Below are 20283 nucleotides of genomic sequence, written 5' to 3'. Positions count from 1 at the left end.
TACTTGTGTATATATGTTTATATTTATATACCTCTTTATATATATACATATATATATATATATATATATATATATATATACACGTGTGTGTACGTGTGTATCCTATTAGTTCTGTTTCTCTGGAGAACCCTATTTAATACAGATGGTTTATAAAATACCAGTTGAAGGCTTTGTTCCATCTTCTAGTATTGCTGCTAAATCTCAAGTCACCTAATTCTGTGCCTATTATATATAAACTATTTATTTTTTAATTATAATCTGGAAGCTTTAAGGACCTCCTCATTTCCTGGGTACTGAAATGCCATGTTAATATATCTTCCTGTGAATCTTTTTTTTCATTCACTATACCAGGTACTCAGTGAATCCTTTAAAAAAAAATTTGTTAATGTTTATTTAATTTTGAGAGAGAGAGGGAGAGAGATATAGAGAGCGAGAGACAGAGTGAGTTGCTCGAGCAGGGGAGAGGCAGAGATAGAGGGAGACACAGACTCTGAATCAGGCTCCAGGCTCTGAGCTGTCAGCACAGAGCCTGACGTGGGGCTTGAACTCACAAACTGTGAGATCATGATCTGAGCTGAAGTCAGATGGTTAACCAACTGAGCCACCCAGGTGACCTTATGTGAATCTTTTAAATTTGGGATTTCAAGTCCTTATTCTAGAAATTTTCTTATATTTCTTTTTTGATACTTTCCTCCCTTTCCATTTCTTTTCTTTTTCTTAAAACTCATGTTACTTGGGTAACTCATGTTACTCATGAAGCACTTGGATTGATCCTTTTACTTTCTTACCTTTTCTTGCCCGTTCTTTATGTCCTGCTTTCTAGGAGACCTCTCATCTTTATCTTCCGATACATTTCTTACACTTTTTATATCCCTACCAGCATATTTTAATCTCTAAGATTTTTTCTTGGTCTCTGAATGACCTCCCCTGACCCTGCTCTAATGTTCTGTTTAATGATCCTTATGCTTCTGTTCCGGAAAGAGTTTTTCTAATTTCCCTGAGGTTATTAAAGTTTCTTTAAAATTTTTTTCACTCCTCATTATCTTTGTTTTGTCTACCGTCCTTTCTTTCTGTTTAATTTTCCTTCCTGTTAGCGGATGTCCCCACATCAGGTAGTGGGCTTACTCACTGCCAGGCTTCATGTGTGGGTGGTTAGATAGCAAGCTTTTTCATGGCACTTCAAATGTTAGTACCTGAACATCTTTTCTTTCCGGCTGTTTAGTTTCTCCAAAACCAAATCTTTCAGAGTCTTGCTTGGGAATATAAATATGGTCGCCAACATTTTGGGAGCTAAACAGGGCTAGAAGGGGTGCGTCTGTGTGTGTGCGTGCGTGTGTATCTGTCTGTCTTTCCTGGCAATGCCGTATTCCCACAATTCAGATTGGTTGTGGCAACTTCTCATCCTCTGTTGCAGTGGGGGAGGACTTGTGGTCATCACCCATCCAACAATCCTATTTGCAGTTCCTCCTTCCACCTCTATCTCAGATACACCTGGGGCCTCAGACCCTGGGCCTTCCTGGGTTCTGTTATGTGGTTGGATTGATGTTGATGCTGTTCCTCACTGCAGATGTAGACTTCAGCATTTCCTGGTCATCTAGGTTAGGTCCTCGTCATTCAACTGTTCTTGTTCGATTCTGCTGATATCTCTTGTTTGCTGGTCTCTCTTCTTCTGGTCTCATGTCCTTGTGGGTTTATGGCATTTTTAATTCCTTCACTGTTATTTTAATGAGTATTTGGAAGGGAGTGGACATAAATGTTTAAACTGGAGCACAGGACTTTATTCTGAATGTACTCTTTGAACTTGATCAATCTGATGTTTTTGGAAATAATGCAAGTATACCTTAAGTTCCAACAACATCTTAAACTGGTAACAAATGCATCATCAATACCTGACTGGAAAAAAATGGAATGATTCTGATTGAGTAAACAAGTCCACGTCTTGACACTTACCAACTTTGTAATGTATGCAGCCTTCCAAGTCCCCAACTGTGATCCAGCCTTGTTTCTTTTCTACTTCTGGGTCGTTGTGTAGTATTCTGTTTCTTAGCCATGAAAGATAGTAAACTCGTAGCTTATTCTTTTTTCCTGTTGAAATAACAGAGCTCTAATTTCACACCCCTATGACAGCATTTTCTCTCAGTCTTTCCCCATCTCTATTTTATTTAATTCATTTATTTTATTTACAATTGTGTATGGTGTAAAGGCACAATAACCAGTGTCCCTAGCATCGTCATGCGTTGCCTATGCCAAGACTTATGATTAAAACACCTCCAAGTGTTTTGGACAAATAACCATTTTATAATTTGTCTTTACCTTCAGGTTGTTTCTTATCTGAGCAAGCTGCTCTTACTCTCTCTTCTCAATGCAAAGGGCAGTGTCAAGACCTAACTGTGTAACAGAATAGTTGATCAGAGTGCCAGAACATTCTAGATCTAATTACACGAAGGAGCGTTGATAACTGGACATTTTACTATGCTTATGTGTGACTGCACATAACCTTCTTTCCCTCACCTTCTAACCTAACAACATATGTTAACAGAGAGCTTCTTATTCGCCTCCTCTATTACTTTAAAGATGATAGCTGGTGGTAGTTTTATTTTACCTAACAACAACAACAAAAGAATTGTATACAGAGACAAGAGAAACAATTAATGAAGGCGACCTGGGCTCACAAGATAACCCTGGACACGTTTATGATTCTGGGATCACTTACTAAACAAAAATAGGAGAGAATGAGATGTGTACTTGGAAAATACAACATCCCCGTTGGTAAAGCGCTCCTGGGGCAAGGAATTCTGTGATAAGAAAACATCTTAAAAATGTTGAGGGGTGCACAAGGAGCAAAATTTAATATACCCTATGAGATCATCTGAGTACCAGATAAGAACACGTGCCTTGGGGAGGCTCTTCCTAAGTGATCAGACATTTAGGCCTGTGGGCTCTACTTCTTGGGTACTTATTTTCCCTTGATTTCTCTTAGGCATCAAAAGATGTTTTATATTTTACAGATGTGATATATATATAAAAAGAAGAACATTTATTTATTTTTTTAACTTTTAAAAAAATATTTATTTTTAAGAAAGAGAATTGGGGGAGGGGCAGAGAGAGAGGCAGGCAGAGGATCAGAAGCAGGCTCCATGATGAAAGCAGTGAGCCCGACGCAGGGCTCAAATTCACGAACTGTGAGGTCATGACCTGAGCCTAAGTCTACTGCTCAACCTACTGAGCCACCCAGGCGCCCCCAAAATTTATTTATCTATTATTTTTATTTTTTAAGTGTATTTATTTATTTTGAGAGAGAGAGCGAGCGAGCCTGTGTGCATGAGTAGGGGAGGGGCAGAAAGAGAGAGAGAGAGAGAGAGTGAGAGAGAGAGAGAGAGAGAGGGAGAGAGAGAATCCCAAGCAGACTCTGTGATATCAGCACAGAGCTCAATGCTGGGTTCGATCTCATGAACCTTGAGTTCATGACCTGAGCCGAAATTAAGAGTCAGACGCTTAACAGACTAAGCTGCCCAGGAGTTCCAGAAGAAGAAAATGTATTGAAGCATTACACACTGGATTTGACAGGAGAGTGCATTCATAAATGAAGGAAGTCACTGTGTAGTTGCTATTCCTTTTTATAGACAGAGGCCCAGAATTGATCCCAACAGCTAGGATGGGCAGAAAGGCCAGTGCTTCCTCCTTTCTGTGCCAATGCAGATAGGAGGGCAGTTCAAGAATCATTTGCTCCTATTTTCGTTTTCTACTTTCCCCATCTACACTTCATGATAAGAGGAGACGGTTACGTTTTTTAAGAACGGGGATACGTCACTAACAACATAACGAAGCCAGAATGTGAACTTTCTGGTATCATTTCCACTTTCGGTAGGTGAGTGACAGTTGTACGGTTTTAAATTTGATTTGCCAGTGTAGCAGTCAAGAAAGCCATTAGCAAGAACAAAAGACGACATTGAATTAAACTCGAATGATAATACAAGAACAATTTACTCGTTAACTCTTATTTGGAGAGAATAAAAAGAGATGAAACTTTTGTGGAATGGCAAAAGAAAGAGGGAATTGTAGCATCAAGTGAAGGTAGTTTTTCAAAATGGAAATACAGCTCAAGAGTTAAACTTTATTCAAGGTTGAACCCAGTAGCCCTGTGTCTTCTCTTTGTGAAATGATGGCTGAGTATAGAGCCCTGGTTCTCAAACTTTGCGGCGCATTAGAAACAACTTAGGAACTATGAAAGCTATTGATACCTGGGCCCTTCTCCCAGGCATTCTGACCCCACTGGTCTGGGCTTCTCCCATTCATTCAAGTGGTTCTAATGCACAGAGGTGCGGTGGTTTCATACTGGGTGGGATGGGAAGGCAGGGGAAAAGGGATATTGATTAAACTTCTTCAAAGATCATCAGAAAGAACTTTCAATAAATACAGGTTCCTTGAGGTTACATTTTTAACCTTGTCAAAAGGTTAACTTGTTACATTTTTAACTTCACTTCTGTGTAGGCTTTTTTAAATTTTTTTGAGTTCTTTTTGGGAACCAGAAAGCTGCAGAGTGTAGCAGGAATGATTCCCACATCTGAATCTCTTTGCAGACTCAATCACCCAATGGGCCAGCTGCATTTGCTGGCATCAGTGGAATATAAGCTAGAACAGTTCTTGAGAGAAAAGAGACCAGAGACATTTCTGCTTATAAAATTTCCCACCCTGAGAAGCCCACACTTTGATATTCTCCACCTGAGAGTAGGTAGCAATGACTGGAGCTCAGACATCTTCAAAAGATCCTTGCTGAGTCCTGGAAGAGGTTAAAGGCCTATAAACATACAGCCTTTGTGGTACTTCTCCTTGATTCAGAGATCGTGCAGAGGTGTGAGGCTTCCCTTTGGAGGTCAGTGTCTCCGGAGTTATAAAACCTGAGTGATCTCTCTGACTATCCTGCTATAATTTCTTATGTCACTATTAGCTGGGAAGGGCAGAGCTTACTGTTTTTTTCAGAACCGAGGGGATGGCCTTTCCTACCTGTGCAGACTCAGAGGACTTGGTCATTCCGGTGACATCCCAGTAACATACCTGATATCGTCACCAGGACATTCAGTCCTTCTAGCACGTCCATCTGCTGAAATCGCCTCCGGTTGATCAGATTATAGACTTTGCCTTGCCCGCTTCGGTCCAAAAGCATCAGGCCGTTTTCCGTTCCCACCAGGAGGTTTACACCTGCCAATATAAGAAGCACCCCAAGACTGACTTTTTATTGCTTTAACCTTCTGCATCTGGGGTCCCTGTAAAATCTAAGAAACTGTGCCTTGTTAATATAAACTAATGGGCAAGTAGGTACCCCAGGAGGGAGTGAAGAAGTGGAAGCCCTGCCATAGTAATTAAATCACTGCCCCTCTGGCAATGAAATTACTTCTCTTTCATAAAGTGGTAGCAGCATTCATTACATCTTGCCATTTACTACCTAGTATAGAGTCCTTCTTAAGAGATGCTCTGGGCACAGCTGTGACACTAGCATCATTACCTTTATTCCTTTCCTGTAACACCCATCCCTTTCTGGGCTCTTTCTATAAATCCCACCTCAAGACTTCTCCAAGGTGCAGCCCCGCCCCTGTCCACACAGTGATCTCTAGCCTACCCACCTTCACCATACAGCAGAGTGCCCCATTTCCATACCCCACTGGAAGAAAAGCCCTTCCTCCTTCTCACACAAAAGCTTACGAACGTCTCATGCCCTCAAGGTTCTGCTGTCAGGGAAATGACAAACCAATGCAAGTGAGGTGTTAAGAGCCTGAGAGTTGCAGAAAGATTGGCTGTAAGGGACCACTCAGGTATCTAAATCTAGCCCAGCCTATCTCCCATGCAATCATCCCTATTAGAAAAGCTCTAGCAGGTAAGTGGTCTCGTCTGGATAGTTGGCATCCTAAAAATTCATCCCTAGACAAAGTAACTCCCACCTGCCCCTGTAACACACCACACACACACACACACACACACACACACACACACACACCAACACACTGAGGGTCCTCTGTATACTGAACTATGTTCACAAACAGGTAACTCTGTGACTTCTCTTGCTTTTTGTACATGTATTTTTTTGAGTAACATACATGTCTATTCTGTCCACAAATTATTCAATATCAAACATGGTCATCTTGTCTTCTGTCTCTTTTCCAGAGGACAGTGCCTTATTCCCTCCATCACATCTCCCATGAAATGGTTTCCAGGCTTCATCTACTTCCCCAAACATCTCCAATGCTTTTGTCCTTATAAGACTGTGGTGCCCCAAACTAGGCCTAGTATTTTAGATGGATACAGATGGGTCATGTCCTTCCTTAATCCGTATGAGATGGTTGCAGTAACACAGACCAGGACTTTGACAGAATTTCATCCCAACTATACTGAGTTTGAGGTCAGCTAAAACCCGTGCATCATTTTTTATAAGAACCGTAGGTTGATGTTTTGAACTAAAAGGGAAGGTTCGTCATCTGCTGTCCTTTTCCAGTTTTCTCTTGCTACTACTAGCCTTCAGCAATTCACTAAAACATTCTAGGCTGGTTTGTCCGCTGTGAATAGGGGTCATATCTAATTCCCCTTGCAGGGTATTGCATAGATCATACAAGGCAGAATGGGGGACACATCACACAGTGCTGGGCAAATAGTGTGTGGTACATGGTAGCTGGTTCAGCAGCCGACTTTAGCTATCACTATTATGTGTCAAGGTCATTTCTGAATCTGATCTTGTTATCTTGGGCATTAGGTTATCAGCTTTTTTTTTTTTCATGTTTATTTATTTTGAGAGAGAGAGTGTGTGTGCAAGCACGAGAGTGGGAGAGGAACAGAGAGAGAGAGAGAGAGAGAGAGAGAATCCCAAGCAGAGCCTGACATGTGGATCGATCCCTCATGACTTGAGTCGAAATCAAGAGTCTGACGCTTAACCAACTGAGTCACCCAGGTGCCCTATCAGTTCTTGCTACCTGTAAAATTGCTCTTGATTTCTCCTGAGGCCAAGATGGTCTCAAGTCAGGACTTGACACCCCTGATTCAACCATTGCTCTTCGGATAGTAAGCTCCAGAGGTTTTTAATGTTTGAGGGTCGATGTGTTAACGAGTGGTAAAAAGAAGAACTTACCCCAGAGAGCTGCACAAAGTATTTCTGAGTTGAATCGTTTCTTGTATTTTCTGATTTCTGGTGTGTCGCTGTGAGGTCGAATGTTGGTTGGGTTTACATTTACCACTGAAATCTTTCTTGCTTCGTTGAGTTTGGCCTGTTCTTGCCTAAGAAGTTCGCTAGTAAACAGAGCTTTGAGAAAGAGAATCAGAGAAGTCAGTGGCATCTTAAAAAACAACCAGTGGAGGTATGGAGAAGGGGCTTCAAAACACTATGATTTCTCCTCGTTTAGTGTGCATTATGGGAAAGGCACAGAAACTCTGAAACTATGTACATTTTATACTTTTTTTTTTTTTTTTTAGTAGACTACAGTATAAGTCATTCACAGAAGCAGGATTTTAACCATTAGTAAAACAGACTTAAAGATACTACTTGGGTAGTTTAGAGAATACATACACACCACCCCCATCTCATAGAACACTGCAGGAAAGATTTACTTTTTAAAATTCCATATCATCAACTGACAGACTAGCCTAAGCCTCCCCTGATGATTAGTGAGCTGCATAAGTCCAGAAAGCAAGGCTCTCCTCTAAATCAGCCAGACCTGTGCGGTAGGAAGCACACACCTAGAGCTCAACACAACCCAACACGCACTGATTAAGTGTCTACTGCGTGCACAACATTGTACCCAGAAATTGCTTTTGAGAAGTATGTGGTAAGTTTGGAGATCGCTGAGGAACACCTTTTCCCAGGGCCCCTGGATACCTCTGGGTTCCTACCAGAAGCAAAATAGAAGAGATGAAAAAAAAATGGGAGACAAAGATATTTGTTTTAGAAATCCTACAAAAATAATAATGATAAAAACAAAACAAAACAAACAAACAAACAAAAAAACCAACCTCCCTTTAAGACAGGGTCTAAGCAGGAAATGGCTTAAGTACTAAACCAATAATTCATTTCTTTATCAGGTCACACCAGGAAGGAAAACCAAGCTGTTTCTAAAACATCTGGGCAGTTTCGCTTACCTGCGGCTGATGATTCTTCATCCTCTTCATCTTCATCGGTGGGAGATGTCTGGTAAACTCTGGGGTCCACAAAGGGGGTGAAGGAGGCCTTCGTGCTGCTCCCCATGCCATACTAATGGAAAGGCAAGAGGATTAAGAAGAACAGATAAGTACTACAGGAATGAACAATGCCAAGAATACTTTGCTTGGGCTTTAGAATGGTTACAGATTCTTCAATCTATTTAGCTTGTTCACACTCTGACCCTTGGAGTCAAGGTGTGCCTCTCTCTCCAGCTTCTCCCGGTGCTGGCTACTCACTGGCCATTCTGCCTTTGCAGGGCTCCATTAATTGTCAGACTGCAAGAGTTGCTGGGGGCAAATTATATTTTGGACCACATGGTACGATGACCGTGATGACAGAGCTTATCTCTCCCTTGAAGTACAAACAATCGCATATTGATCAAATGGTCTTAAGAAAAGCTGACACAATAAACTAAGTAAGCATGCCCACATAGCAGCATTTCATCCTGAACATCCGGTCCACCAAAATCTCCCTCTTGGAGCCTTTGGGCCCTTGTAAGCTGACCTGGTGATGCAGGTGGATTGGTGTCGGCTCAAGAAGCCTTAAAATCTTTAATTCAGGGACAATTTCATCCAGGGATTGAATATTTTTCCCTCCCAGAATGGTCACTTTAAAAGGATATTCCTATTTTCATGCCTTATTTAGGGACTTCATGAAGATGCTAGATTTGCAGGCAATGCACAGAGGGCTTGCTTAAAAAATAAATCTCAATAAAGACATGAAAGCCGACTCGACTAGGGAACAGCGAACTAAATATCAGGGCTTCACCTGGTGAAACTCCATATTTCAGCTCTGCCAAAGAAGGTACAATAACCACTTCCTCATCTTGTCTGTCATCTCTATTCCTTCTACTATGCTCAAGTCCTCTTAATATCACAAACAGACCTGCATTCGATATCAGAATATCTCCTTTCAGATAAATGTCTTTAACTGAGTTTTCACTTTCTAGCTTTATTTTCAGGTTTCCATTTAAAAATAAAAACATCTCAGGACCCCTAAACACGTACGGAGGAAACCGCAAAGATCCAATTGATTTTCCCTCCACCTTATGAAATTAAAATGATTTCACCCTCTACAAGGTAAGACTCCTTCCAAATGAAGAGCTTTCACATACATTCTCTCCTTTGATCTTTAGAAGAAGTCTGCGAAGGAGGTGGGGCAGGTACTAACATTCCCACTTAGAGCTGGAGTAGCAGCAGAATTTGAACCAGAGTCCAATCCCATGGGGTTCTTCTAGGTTCCGTTAGACATGTTCAGGCAGAGGAAACCTGACCACACTGTGGGAAGCCACAAGAGGATATGCGGCCTCCCAAGGCACCTCTGTTTTTTTTCCTTGAGGTAGAATCCAAAGGGTGTATCATAAAAAGTTAATGTGTGGACAGCATCAAAAACACCAGGGCATATGCTTCATGATTTCCTTCGGGGCCTCCGTGTGATTCATGAAACATGACCAAGCCCCATGAACTCATCCATTGGTCGGGCTTGGATAACTACACCTACGAGCACTGCCTAACAGACTGTATTTATTCAGGCTGTCTCCAGGGACTGTTTCTATACAGGCAAGCTAAATATCCCATTTCTCCCTTTCCCACACAATTTGGAGTTTAGGAAGATGGATGAGAGCCTATCTATCTATTGATTTTTATCTTTCATTTAACAAAGAATTTCAACCTCATTTTAAGTCAAACCTAGTTTGACTAAATCAATATAAACATGAACCTCAACCGTTGGCCATGGGATCTCTATAGGCTAAAGTTTCTCTCACTGGCCTGGGAGATAGGAAATCCGAGTTCTAGTCCTAGATTTGTCACCAGCTAGCTGTGTGCCATGGGCAAGTCACTTAACCTCTCTGAGCCTCAGTACTGTCATTTGTAAAAATAGGCATTGGGCCAGATCTTTTTACCCCTCAGCTTCCATGATTTTCGTCCGTTAAAGTATTTGCATAAGTAGTTATATAGCAACCGAACCAACACATCTCAGGTTGCTTACAAAGCCTTATTCCTGAAGACAGCAGGGTTTCGACACCCCCCACACCCCCAGGAGAACAGAGCTGTCACGACTGTTGCCCAGCACCTACCTCAGTCCCAGACTCCATCTCCTGCGGATGGGTGGAGACGCGTCCCAGGCCCTCGGTTGGTGTCCCGGCCGGGGAATGGCTCTGCTGCACCAGGTCTGGGAGGTTGATGTGGCCGGCAAAGCCATTGCTGTCACTGTGGCCAGACCGCTTCTTCTCTCCAGACGTCTGAGGGGGCACAACACATGGGGAGCATCAGAGAGGGATTAGAGAGGGAGGGTGAAGGCCACCGAGTGGTGTCACCCCTCACACAGCACAGGCACAGTCCCCAAACGGACCTGCTGGGGTGTGCGGAAGATAACAGTTACATTTATATTTTACTAAGAAAATAAAAAAGAAGTTAAACTTTGTTCACGCTTAGTATATGGACTGACCCTGCGGCCTTTTGCTTCTGCATGAGGGCAGTCAGGGTCACACAGGAAGTGGGAGTTCCCATGGGAAGGCAGGCGGAGGGGCTGAGCTCCTGAGGTCTGCATTTGCACAGTTCTCTCCTGCAGTATTTGTGTGTGTGTGTGCCTGTGGGTGCACCGTTGACTGGATTTGCAGGTATATTACCAGGTTACAATGATGCGAACCCCTAAGACACATACATGACCTAAAATGCTGCTGAAACACAGAGGCTGGGATGAGATAATACTATCTGTATTATCTGTATCTGTGTGATACCTCTGTATCACACAGAGGCTGTGTGAGATAATAACCCACATACCATGTACGCCAAGAAAACGCAGAGATGCCATCTGCCCAGATCATAGGGCTCTTTGTCAGTCATGAGGTCAAAACAATGATTAATTCACCAGATCGGACAGGAGTTACAAAAAAATGTACTGAAATAAACCACAGATTATTTGAAACTACAGGTGTGTGTCGGCTACTGAATCTGAATACTGAATCTTTTACAAGCAAGTATGGTGCCTTGCAGTAAAAAACGGAAGTCATCATGACTAACAAGGAATAGTCAATAACAATATTTGAACTATTTTGTATAGCATCCCTTTTTAACGTCTTTTCAAGGTATTTTGTAATATATATGATACGAGAAGTAAGACAAATGGATGAGTTATAAATAAATACACTGCAATTAAGTGGCATGCTCTCAAATTTTTACTGATAGGATTGTATGACCTAACAAGTTTGGAAACCACTGCTCTGCGAAACAAAGCCTCCTCTCACCCAGGGAAGAAATACAGGATTAAAAGACAGTTCTGCTTCCTAAAAGCCAGTAGCCACACTGCAGGCCTGGCCAGTATTGTGCTTTCTGATTTAACATTTGTGCGACTAGCTCACTGAGGTTTCTTAGAGTAGATCTGATTAAGCAATGATTCCCTTCTTTGCCTTTTCTTTCTTTCATCCATTTACCCAGCATTTCTGAGTGACTACTAAGTGTGAGGCATTTTGTTGAACATGGAGGGATCGGCCAGGATCAAGGCAGGTAGACATACTCCCTGCCTTCCTTGGGGCTGGCTGGCTTGGGCTCACTGGCCTGGCTTCCCCCTTCCAGAGCCTGTCCTTGTCTTGCAATGACCACTCTGCACCTGCTTCTGGCTAGAAGTGAAAGGGGGCAATTCTGGGGAGAGATGAAACAGATTCCCAAGTTCCTGAAGGGGTGCATGTAACAGATGTTACTGGGGAGCTTAAGAAATAACTGTAAAGCTGCGGTGCCCTCTATTTCTTGGCAACATGCTCCTGGCCTGCAAGCTGCCCAGGAGAGGGGCATTTTCTGGATTCATTTTGTCCACACAGTCTTCATGCATCCACAGCTTGTACTAGTGCCTGTTCTCAGGATCGAACATTTTGTCTTCTCAATGACATTTACAGGGTTCAGTCCTAATTTATCTCACTGTCTCCTATTTTATGTGTACTGGGCAGCTTTTCCTTTCTTCTAAGTTCTGTTCAAATACTGAAAGGCTTTTTAACATTTCCCCCCAATCTCCCAGTAGCATAAATCACACATGGCCTCTTTAGAGTTTTACGGGCTCTCTATTCTATCCCCAGCATTCTGCCTCGAGCCAAAAGCTGAGGCAGACGCACTGGTTATCAAAGACCTGAAGAGGCTAACGAGGGAAACGGCCCAGACAGTGAGAAGCTTGAAGGAATCCAGTGGTGACCGACTCCTGAATCTCCCCACTCTGAGTCATCGGCCTTCTGTCCATTCAACCAGCTCCTTTGAATTAAATACCTTCTGTGTGCCAGGCACTTTGTTAGCAATACAGAGATAAATGAACAACAGCCTGGCCCTCTAGGGCCTCCGTAACAGAGCCCAACAATTTCTACAGTCTTCACGCCCTCACCGTTCCCATGGGGGTGGGCACTAAGATTTCCCTGAGTAACAACTTGTGCCTGGGACCATGCCCAACCTTTAGGTATGGTATTCCCTCCAGTCCTTCAAATACCACCACAGGCTAGCTCCCATTATCCTCACTTTACACATGGAAAAACTGCAGTGCAGAGAATTCAGCTGACTTGCTCCGAGTGACACAGGTTGTAAGTGCTGAAATCAGGGGCTGTCTGTTGGGAGAGCCCGGGTGCTCTGGGCTGCTGCCGTGATAGGTGGCTCTGCTCTCGGCCGTAGCTGATTGGAGCTGGAGTGGACTCCTAAGCCAAGCAGGGTCAAGTTCCCTTTTGCAATTCATGTTGGGTCTGAGAGACACTGCTCAGTCTCTGCTGGGCAGCTGAACTGGGTGGGATGTGGTACATGTCTTGCAATTGGGGGATGGGGTGAGGGGAGAGCTCATGCTGGCAGAGGGAAGAAAGCGGTTCTGTGGAGCAAAAAGAACAAAGGAAATTGGAGGAAAGAGAAATGAGGGAAAAGGAGGGACAGGCATGGAGGAAAGCAGAGATGAGGGTAGGGAGAGACAGGCAGTTGAGAGAGCCAGAGATAGCTGCCTGAGCTCCTGGTCCTTGTTAATTTCTGGTTCTGGCCCTGTGCAGGGTCTCAACTAACTCTTTGCCTTTAGATTCCCTGTATGAAATACCTCTGAATCTTTATTCCCCTATCTCTGATACCTACTGCACCTTTCTCCCCACCACACTGTAAGCTGTTTTAAGCGGATTCTTTTTCCTATCATTTCCCATTCCCAGCTGGTCAGTAGGAAAGGTGCTATAGACAGAGGCTCATGGAGTCCCAAGAGAGGCTTCAAGGAGTAAAGGAAGGCTGAATCAGACCCACGGGGATCTGCTGGGTGAAGACTGGGCAGCAGGGGAAGTTAGGAAGGGAGAATAGCTCTTCTGACAGATGGGTCCCTATAGACAATGTGGTAGATGACAGCTGGTGTGGTTTGTTCTAGAACTAGAGTAGGGAAAGGTTCTCTGGGACCATAAGTTAGGGGGAGGTAGAACCAGAGGGCCAGGGTGTGCATTGATAGGGCAAATTTGTGTGTCTTGGCAGGACTGTGGGTAGTAGAGCCAGTATTTTCCTCTAGAACCATCTTGTCCACTCCCATGAGAATGCTGTCTTGAGTGAGTTCTCTTTGATGTTCATCTTGGGGAACTGAACTATAGCACCCTATAAACTAAGCTCTATTATGAGTTTTCATTTTATTTTCTTATTTTTTTGTCAGGGACATACTATTACTTGCATTTGCCTTTGTAATACCTGTACTTTTAATGATTCCAACTCAAGGTTGTTATGTTAAAAGCCCACCTTTGGGAAAGCTGGCATTTAGAAACTGAGGTACAAAAAGGTTTTGGGGCCCTCATTATATCAAATTCATAGAAGACACTGGTGAGTGCTATTTTCAAAGTGATTGGCTGTGGTCACAGAATACTGGGGTGCTTTAAATAACACAGAGCCATTTGGATATGTCTGGCAACTGAACTGAAAATGCGCCTCCCAATATCTTCTTCAAGGTACTGACTCTGTCATAACGACTCTAGCAAATTATAAACTGCATTAGAAAGCAGAGTCAGAGAGTCACTCACTCAGAACATTTCCCCTCAGGTTTTCCAAGCAGCAAGTTAGAATGACAGCAGCCTTCTACACCGCCATCGGAATTATCCATTCACCACATTGGGAGATTTATGTATCAGCACTACACAACGTCAGCTTGTGCAGCCAAGTCCATTTCTTATTTCAGGCTTACAGGATAGGGCTCTTTAAAGCCTACTTCAAAGATTCGGCAGGGCCATATCATGAAATTCTAGCAAGTTGCTTTGTGAACTACTTTTCCAGTTACTGACCTTCTGCCAATTATTACTTCAAAGGCCTTATTCATCTCAAAACTACACTTCCTTTCTTTCCTGGGAGAGCAAAGCCTGCTATTATGGTTTCCCAAACTATCCTGGCTGTAGAATGACAGATGATATACATTGTTTCAGAGGCAAGAGTAGGAAGGGATAACAAGTAAAAGGAGAGTGAAATGAAATAAATTACAGTTGACCCTTGAACACATAGGGGTTAGGGGCATGGTCCCCCAGTGGAATTGAAAATCTGAGTAGAACTTCTGACTCCCCAAAAGCTTAACTACTAATAGCCCACTGTTGACTGGAAGCCTTATCAATAACATAAACAGTCGATTCACACATATTTTGTATATGTATTATACACTATGTTTTTATAATAAAGTAAGCTAGAGAAAAAAAAATGTTATTAAGAAAATCATAAGGAGGAGAAAATAGATTTATAGTATTGGACTGTGTTGAAAAAAACCCACACATAAGTGGATTCACACAGTTCACACTCGTGTTGTTTGGGTCATCTTATGAGTCATACACTATTATTTACAAAATTTTATAGATGATAACACAGACCCAGGGAGGGACATCAAGTAACTTTTGCCCAATGTTACCAGCTATTGTTTTCCTTCCAATCAGAGACTTGTCAAATTTACACGGTGATGATGAAGTGTGAAAGAAGAGAAGACAAATTCTGATTTGTCAAGGCCCTTCTGGCTGGCACAGATGCAGTGAGGAAGTGCATGTGTAGCGAGCACATGCCCCCCACTCAAATGAAGTGATGTTCCTCGAGTTTAAACACACAAAATCAGGAGTACCTGGGTGGCTCAGTCGGTTAAGGGTCTGACTTGGTTTCGGCTCAGGCCATGATCTCATGGTTTGTGAGTCCGAGCCTTACGTTGGGCTCCATGCTGAATGTGGAGCTTGCCTGGGATTCTCTCTCTCCCCCTCTCTGCCCCTCCCCCACTCGCTTTCTCTGTCTCTCTCTCGAAATAAGTAAATGAGCTTAAAAAAATAAAAATACAGATAAAAAACCAAAATCACCGAAAGCAATAGGTACATTTTTAAGTAGATCTGCATATTTTTTTTTTTTAAATCAAAATAGCTCAATAGCCTTTTAATGTTGGTTTAAGCAGATAAGATGATATCACCGTTTCTTGGAACTTCTAACCATTTTCTATACATACAATCCACAAGGATAAAGCCATGGGGAAAAGAGGCATAACAAGGCCTCAGATGCTACTGAGTGAGGCCATGCATTCCCATTTCGCTGCCGTAGGAAACATCTGGGTTTGCCAGTTTTATATCCTCAAGCTCAAATTCTATACTCTGATTTGCATAGCTCCTACTGAAGAATTCGGACTAACGTAATTAAGTCACACTGCGGAAGCTTAGAAGGATACAGGAAAGAAGGCGGTGGACAACTGAAATCACTCAGCCATTTAGAAGCACGTGTTTCCTCTGGCTCCCCACCCCCATTCACTATGCTGAAAATACATGCTGCCAGCATTCTCTGCGAAAGCTCTGATATAAATACCACGTAAGGAAGCACTTCCTCTTCACAGTTTTTATACCAACTTACCTCTCTTATCATCAAGGTTCCTTCTCTTGAAATACTGCTGCTGAAAGTGTCTGCGTGAGAAGTCTCCAGCCCGTGCGTGCCGACCATTCCCACATTGTACTGCTCGGTGCTCCCGGGGGCTCCTGTTGGTCTGAGATGGGAAGGAACGGTATTAACAGCAATGTGTGTTTAGGGAATGCCTGTTTCCTGTTTATGTTAATTTTTCAAATTGGGGTAAAATATATGCAACTTAAAATTCACCCATTTTAACTATTTCTAAGGGTACATACAGTCAGTGGCCTTAAGTACATTGTATTTAATTTTTAATGTGGTGCTGATGCCTGAACAGGTGTCCTGCTTCTGCAGCATCCTCTCTCGACCTATTCTCCATGCAGCAGTCCTAGAGAGCAAGCTTCAGACTGTCCAAGGAAAAAAACACTGCCGTCGATGTCAGAGCCCCTCGCAGTCTCTGCAAGGCCTCCAAGCCTTCTCTACTCCTTCTCTGACCAGCAGGCACCCTGACCTGTGCTTTGCTCATGCTGTTGCCTCTGCTGGAAAACTCTCTCCCACTCTGGCTCTTGGCTGGTTGCCTCTCTTAAGTAACAATATTTCATCTTAAGTGATACTTTCCTTGAGATGCCTTCTCTTACCACCTAGGTTTTAGCCCACCAACCCCTCTTTTTTCTTTCTCTTCATCCTTTGTCTTATTGGTTCTTATCACAATTTATGATTCTTTCTCTTTTTGAGTCTCTTGGAACTTTCTCCCCCTGTCTCGTTAGAACATATGCTTATGAGGGCAGTCTTGTCTCTGTTCATTACTGTATACCTAGCGTAGAGCTGGGCACAGAGTAGGAGTGCAACATACATTCATTTGATAAATGGGTTTTACACTATTTATGGAGAAGAAATATCAATTAAGGGCATTCTGGCTTACTAGGACATCCATTAGGTAGGCTGTTTAAAAATATGCAGCACTTTTTAAAACCTCTGTAATTACTCCACACTGTGGTATATCTATTTTTAGTTTGTTTCTTGTTCTTGTGTTTAATGTCTAACGGAGAAGGTAACAGGACCTTCACATATACCCCGAGAGCAGAGACTCATGTTTTCTATGTGCCCCGTAACACAGACCACAACATCAAGGGAAAATGAGAACCAGGTAGGTGATGTGATTTGTCTACAGGATTTTAGTTTCCATGCAATCCTCATTGATACCCTGTATCAGCAGCTGCCTCTTTTTTAAAGTGGGTTTATCAAAAATAAAAAATGTATCAAGGCTTCTCTCATTAAATATATTAATTGTATCTTTTACTATTTTTTTTTTCCTCTTAACTGTTTCTTATGTATTTGAAAAAGACATTTCTGGTCTCTTGGATCCTATCAAAGTCCAAGTACTTGATGAAATACTCAATTCAAGAAAGAAGAAACATGACAGACTTATGACATCTCTGGGACAGAGAAAGCATATGTTAAGGATCCAAACAAAGAGGTGATAAAATGGGAAAGGGAGTCCAGACCAAAGAAAAGTGCATAGCAAGATGCTTACTTCAAAACTACTAAACTGGAACAGTGGATTGAATGAATCTAAAGATGAGTTAGAACTGACGTATTTGGGAAGAAAAAGAAGCAATATTTCATTCTCAGAAAGGAGCCATTTATAGCGATCCAGAGACATGGAATAAGAAACTGCTGCAATGAATGCCTGACATATTGCTAGACTGGCAAATCAGAATAGTTCTCAAAACTATGATATCTTCACTCATTTATTTGAAATTTTATTTTACCTTGTGTGTGTGTGTGTGTGTGTGTGTGTGTGTGTTTGTGTGTGTGTGGCAAAAATATGGAATGTAAGGCAGCTAAATATATATATTTATATATTATATATTTATATATTATGATATTTATATGTTATTATATATAATATATATTATTATATATTTATATATCATAATATTTATATATTATATATTACATATAAAATATATACTATATTATATTATATATTTATATATTTTATATATATTTATATATGTATATATATGTATATGTATATGTGTGTGTGTGTGTGTATATATATATATGTATATATATATGTATATATATATGTATATATATTTAGCTGCCTTACATTCTTGTTTGGGACAAGACGGTGTGATACAAATAAGTCCATAAATGGGGCATTTATCAAAAGCTAAAGCCTTCTGGGAAGGGAGGCACTTTCCTTCTTCGTCACTCAGACATCCTTGGCCACTGTCAGAAGTGTAGGTACACCGATGGTGACCACCGCCAGGCTGACACTGTCCAACTGAGTTCCCTTTCACCATTAAAGTTCATGGGAGTGAGAAGATCAAAGATATTTTGGCCCCACTTATTTTTTTCACCCTGATGATGTTTGATTCCCCCCAGTTTCATCAGAAACATGTCAATATGAGTGAAATTTTCATAAAAAATGTATTTTCTAGAGCTAATTCCATTAAGACAGTTCCTTGATTAATTTCCCATATATCTCAGCTAAAATCTTCCTCAATTTATTTATTTTCAGTATTGTTTTACTAAAATTATCATCATAGGTTCCAATTCTTCCCTATGTAAATTTTATGACAAAGATTTAATCAGCCAATCAAGATGTTTATCCCTGTCATCTTTCAAAGGCTTCTGTGGTCACTACTTCTACCAAGTCCAATTTGTTTGTATTAGTTTTAAAGGTGTAAATTGTATTAAGAAGGTTTGGTTCATCTGTCAAGTTTTAGTCAGTAGCAAGTTTTACAGTGTAGAGTGTTAGCCACTGTCAGTTTTACCTCCTGCATATTTTTAGTGAGATTATTTTTTTTCTGGGTTAATTTTTATACTTAAATTTTTATGAGTCAGAACTGCTTCATCTATGATAAACTTTTATGGTGAACAGTTCAGGCTGTTTTGAGTTTTTAAAAATATTACTTCTACTAGTAATATTCCTTATATTGAATAAAAGATAATAATCTGTATTTCTCCCTTGGCCAATTTTATCTAGAATGGTGAGCAATTTCTCTTAGTAAGGTTAAGGTTGTCTAAGGATTGGTCTGTTTTATTCTGAATCTTTTGTACATTCTGGATACCTTGTTTTAATTGACCACACCATTAATTTTTCTGTTATCAATAGTGGCTTTTGATTATGGAAAATTCCTACAAACTTCTGCATGTTCTGAATCACTTTTCTACAGAATTCTTTTTTTTTTTTAATTTTTGAGTTTATTTATTTAAGTAATCTCTACACCCAGTGTAGGGCTTGAGCTCACAACCTTGAGATCAAGGGTTGCATGCTCTTGCAACTGAGCCAGCCAGATGCCCCAGAATTCTTTTTAAAAGGCATAGTGACCGCAGCAATTTCTTACTTGACACATCTCCAAAGGCAAGGGAATTAGAAGGAAAAATGCACTATTGGGACCTCATCAAGATAAAAAGCTTCTGCACAGCAAAGGAAACAATCAACAAAACTAAAAGGCAACCGATGGAATGGGAAAAGATATTTGCAAACGACATATCGGGCAAAGGGCTAGTATCCAAAATCTATAGAGAACTCAACAAACTCCACACCTGAAAAACAAATAATCCAGTGAAGAAATGGGCAGAAGACATGAATAGACACTTATCTAAAGAAGACATCCAGATGGCCAACAGGCACATGAAAAGATGCTCAATGTCGCTCATCAGGGAAATAAAATCAAAACCACAGTCAGATATCACCTCACGCCAGTCAGAGTGGCTAAAATGAACAAATCAGGAGACTATAGATGCTGGCGAGGATGTGGAGAAATGGGAACCCTCTTGCACTGTTGGGGGAATGTAAACTGGTTCAGCCGCTCTGGAAAACAGTGTGGAGGTTCCACAAAAAATTAAAAACAGATCTACCCTATGACCCAGCAATAGCACTGCTAGGAATTTACCCAAGGGATATAGGAGTGCTGAGGGATAGGGGCACTTGTACCCTGATGTTTATAGCAGCGCTTTCAACAATAGGAAATTATGGAAAGAGCCTAAATGTCCATCCTGATGAATGGATAAAGAAATTGTGGTTTATATACACAATGGAATACTACTTGGCAATGGGAAAGAATGAAATATGGCCTTTTGTAGCAATGTGGATGGAACTGGAGAGTGTTATGCTAAGTGAAATGAGTCATACGGAGAAAGACAGATACCATATGTTTTCACTCTTACGCGGATCCTGAGAAACTTTCAGAAGACCATGGGGGAGGGGAAGGGGAAAAAAAAGTTACAGAGAGGGAAGGAGGGAAACCATAAGAGACTCTTAAAAAC

The 20283-nt window shown here is 41.5% G+C and overlaps 1 protein-coding gene across 8 annotated transcripts in view; it reads right to left on the bottom strand.

Annotated features, from left to right (window-relative positions):
* The window catches only part of TNIK (TRAF2 and NCK interacting kinase), a 442546-nt gene that overhangs the window by 9862 nt on the left and 412401 nt on the right, over positions 1 to 20283 (bottom strand). For all 8 annotated transcript variants that reach the window (XM_042955223.1, XM_042955220.1, XM_042955221.1 and 5 more), the window contains 6 exons: positions 16009 to 16138; positions 10257 to 10421; positions 8119 to 8230; positions 7115 to 7285; positions 5056 to 5199; positions 1951 to 2085 (listed from right to left, as the gene is read on the bottom strand). In XM_042955223.1, the coding sequence (XP_042811157.1) occupies positions 1951 to 2085; positions 5056 to 5199; positions 7115 to 7285; positions 8119 to 8230; positions 10257 to 10421; positions 16009 to 16138 (857 nt within the window). The remainder of the gene's footprint in view (positions 1 to 1950; positions 2086 to 5055; positions 5200 to 7114; positions 7286 to 8118; positions 8231 to 10256; positions 10422 to 16008; positions 16139 to 20283) is intronic.

Source organism: Panthera leo, chromosome C2 (assembly GCF_018350215.1).
Source record: "Panthera leo isolate Ple1 chromosome C2, P.leo_Ple1_pat1.1, whole genome shotgun sequence".
Classification (NCBI taxonomy): domain Eukaryota; kingdom Metazoa; phylum Chordata; class Mammalia; order Carnivora; family Felidae; genus Panthera; species Panthera leo.
Note: the sequence above shows the minus strand (reverse complement) of the source record. Positions and strands in the feature narration are given on the sequence as shown.